General features: G+C 31.4%; 1 protein-coding gene across 1 annotated transcript; it reads left to right on the plus strand.

Moving 5' to 3' along the window:
* Positions 1-912: 912 nt before the first annotated feature.
* Positions 913-2,745, plus strand: LOC105161766 (CEN-like protein 2). The gene is made up of 4 exons (XM_011079575.3): positions 913-1,193; positions 1,361-1,422; positions 1,751-1,791; positions 2,080-2,745. Exons 1-4 carry the CDS (start codon positions 1,002-1,004, stop codon positions 2,301-2,303), a joined length of 519 nt encoding a protein of 172 aa, XP_011077877.1. The 5' UTR covers positions 913-1,001; the 3' UTR covers positions 2,304-2,745.
* The last annotated feature ends 694 nt before the right edge of the window (positions 2,746-3,439 follow it).

Genomic DNA, 3,439 nt, shown 5'->3' on the forward strand with positions numbered 1-3,439 from the left:
GATCTCGAATTCAAGGAGAGGGGTAATTCATAATGGGAGTCAGTTTTAATTTTTCACTTACATCAATTAAATTATAATAAATTTGTATGTGTGAGATAATTACCCATACGACACAATTATGACCTTGAATTCGAGAAGAGGGGTCACTACAAAAAAATTGTGTTTTCATTATATTATAAAAATCTACGGCTTAATTAGAATATTGATAAATCAATACTATTAAGCAACGTTAAATAATATAAAAAAAAATTTAAATTCTTACCACGATTAATCAATATTCATGATGGTTTTTAGCTAAAGCCAAAATATTATTTACCATGATTTTGCCTACACCTACAGAAACAACGGCTAATGACCGTTGTGAAATCATGATTAATTTATATTTGCTATGATTTTCTTCTTTTAAGTATAATATTTAATCGTAACAAAAAATCATATTTTTCTTAATAAATACTACAGAGTGGGGGGCAAGTTTAGTTTTCCCCTTACACACACGGTCTCTCAATCGATATATATATTGAAAAATGCAAGCAACCCCCTTGTAATATCGCGAATGAGTAAATTACTCCCTTATGAAAAAATAAATAGCGATTTACCTCCCTGTATTTTTTAAAATACAACAATTTACCTCTCTACGTTTTTTTAAATGAATCAATTTACCTCCCTGTATAAGGAGGTAAATTGCTTTATTTTAAAAAGTATAGGGGGACAAATTGCTATATTTTTTTCTATAGAGGGATAATATGTTCATTTTCAATATCAAAAGGGGATAAATTGCTATTCACCCTATATATAGATATGTCCAATCTTTGTATTATTGAATTCTATAAGCATATATATATATATATATTATGTGTGTGAGGTACTTTTTGATAGTGAGTTGATTAAATACCAAGAATATAAACATATATATATGGGTGGGGGCTTGTGTCTTATTACTGGATCATCATCGCGCTTGTGTTCGGACAATATTACATATATTAAGAATAGAGGCAGGATCGATGTCAGAGGCGCTGATAGTGGGGAGAGTGATAGACGATGTTGTCGACTTCTTCACTCCAACTGTGAAAATGTGTGTTGTTTATGGAAATAAGCAAGTTTGCATTAATGGATATGAGTTCTATCCTTCTGCTGTTGCTTCCACTCCCAGGGTTCACATTCAAGGAGGTGATCTCAGAACTTCTTACACCTTGGTACGTACCTATGCATATACATATACATACATACACACACACATATACATATATATATATATATATTTCTATCATTAATTCTCCTTAATTAATTAATTATTGAAATTGAAATGGACTTCCTAATTAATTATTAATTAATGCGATTGTAAGTAATTGTACTGCTGCAGGTGATGACTGACCCTGACGTTCCTGGGCCGAGTGATCCATATCTCAGGGAACATCTCCACTGGTATATATATTTATGCTCTAATATATAATTACAGTTATTAATGGAAATTAATTACTAGTAATAGATAAAATCCATTGTCTTAATAATTTGTTTTAAGATTTTTCTTTAAAAAAAAAGAAATTGTATTAGTATTTTATTTTATTTTTCTCACTACGTATTACTGATTTATATATGCATGTAATGCATATTTCCTTTTACATATATATATATATATATATATCAATAAACATGTAAAACATGTCAATATACGTACGTACGTATGATATATATAAGATCTGGCTAATAATAGTATATGTATTGTGCTTGACGTACGAATGGTATGTTGCAGGTTGGTGACAGACATTCCAGGGACAACAGATACCACATTTGGTAATAATTATGATCATCACATACTTATAAAATTAATGTCGGAAGAGATTACATATGAACACTAGCCAATTAATTAGGGTTTATATATATATATGGACATATATATACATCTCACATGTTAATCTAAATTTGATTTCATACAAATTAAACCAATTATAAAGCGAGTGCAATACATATACTGTATAGTTAATATATACAATTTAAAAAAAGTGACCAATTATATAAAAAATATATTATAATTACTATGTATATAGTGTGTACCACTGTTAATTTCTTGCTTCCTTACAGGAAAAGAGGTGGTGAGCTACGAGAAACCACGGCCTAACATAGGAATTCACAGGTTTGTGTTCCTTCTCTTCCAGCAGAGAGGCAGACAAACTGTGGTCAACCTCCCTGCAGCTTCCAGGGACTACTTCAACACTCGGCGCTTCGCGGCGGAGAATGGGTTGGGCCTCCCTGTCGCGGCCGTCTTCTTCAATGCACAGCGTGAGACCGCGGCCAGGAGGCGCTAATTATATTAGGGAAAATGCAATTTAGTCTTCTCTAATATTGCAAATGTGTAAATTACCCTCTTATAAAAAAAATGAGTAATTTACCTCCCTATATTTTTTTAAAATGTAGCAATATACCCTTCTGTGCTTTTTAAAATAAAGCAATTTACCTCTCTAGACAGAATGTAAATTGCTTCATTTTAAAAAACATAGGGAGATAAATTACCATTACTTTTTCATAGAAGGTAATTACTCATTTACAATGTTACGTGGGGTTAAATTGCATTTTACCTAATTATATTATATTATATCATAGCCCTCCACGAAAATTGTAATAAATTGATGGATTAAGGGCCGGGTACGTAGCCGGTGTCCTGCAGCCTTAATTCTCATGAGATCATATATAATGATGATGATGAAGAAAGAAATTTGAAGAAAGTGTAATACATATGAATTTGTGTCAGCTGGTTTCCACTAAATTTAGAGAGTGGCCCTTTGATGCTTTAGTTTCTTGTTTGATATATATATATATATATATATATATATATAACCTTCCTCCACACCTACTGTCAAATGAACTATCATGTACTCTAAAGACTTTCATCACATCTCATTGCTTGATTTCTCCATTTATAAATACATGTGTGTGGGAAATTTCTTACAAATGAGGCTTATCAGAATAAGTGTGATATATTTATTATATGATTGTCTTACTCTTAAATATATATACAATGGACAAAATAGTTATAAATTAAAATTGAAAAGGGGTCCCGTGAGGGATAGTCCAACGATTTGAATTTCAAGATCTCTTCTTGAAGATTTTGGATTCATATTTTCAATGTCTGCGTAAGTAAGTGCATATATAGAGATAAAAAATATTCATATTCTTAATTTATATTCAATTTATACAAATTATTTAAACTTTTTATAAGTATAATTATTGCTAACAAGAATAACATGTTACGCGCTCCAAGTAAAAAATGTGATTGGGCTGGGTAAAGAGTTGGACGAAGCTGATTGTACTACTGCTTCCCATTCACTACTCTACTCTGAAAACCCGGTTTAACCGGTCATGTTTGGTTGGGCTTTTTGACTCCCATTCCTTTGTTTTTGGGCACATATATCCTCTTCCACTCCCTCACAGTTTAGAAATGGTA

Source organism: Sesamum indicum, linkage group LG5, assembly GCF_026168435.1.
Source record: "Sesamum indicum cultivar Baizhima isolate 11 linkage group LG5, ASM2616843v1, whole genome shotgun sequence".
NCBI classification, from domain to species: Eukaryota; Viridiplantae; Streptophyta; class Magnoliopsida; order Lamiales; family Pedaliaceae; genus Sesamum; species Sesamum indicum.

Coding starts and splice junctions, on each gene's coding strand:
- LOC105161766 (XM_011079575.3), top strand. CDS start 1,002: ATGTCAGAGGCGCTGATAGTGGGGAGAGTGATAGACGATGTTGTCGAC. Junction 1,423..1,750: donor CTCAGGGAACATCTCCACTG/GTATATATATTT, acceptor GGTATGTTGCAG/GTTGGTGACAGACATTCCAG. Junction 1,792..2,079: donor GACAACAGATACCACATTTG/GTAATAATTATG, acceptor GCTTCCTTACAG/GAAAAGAGGTGGTGAGCTAC.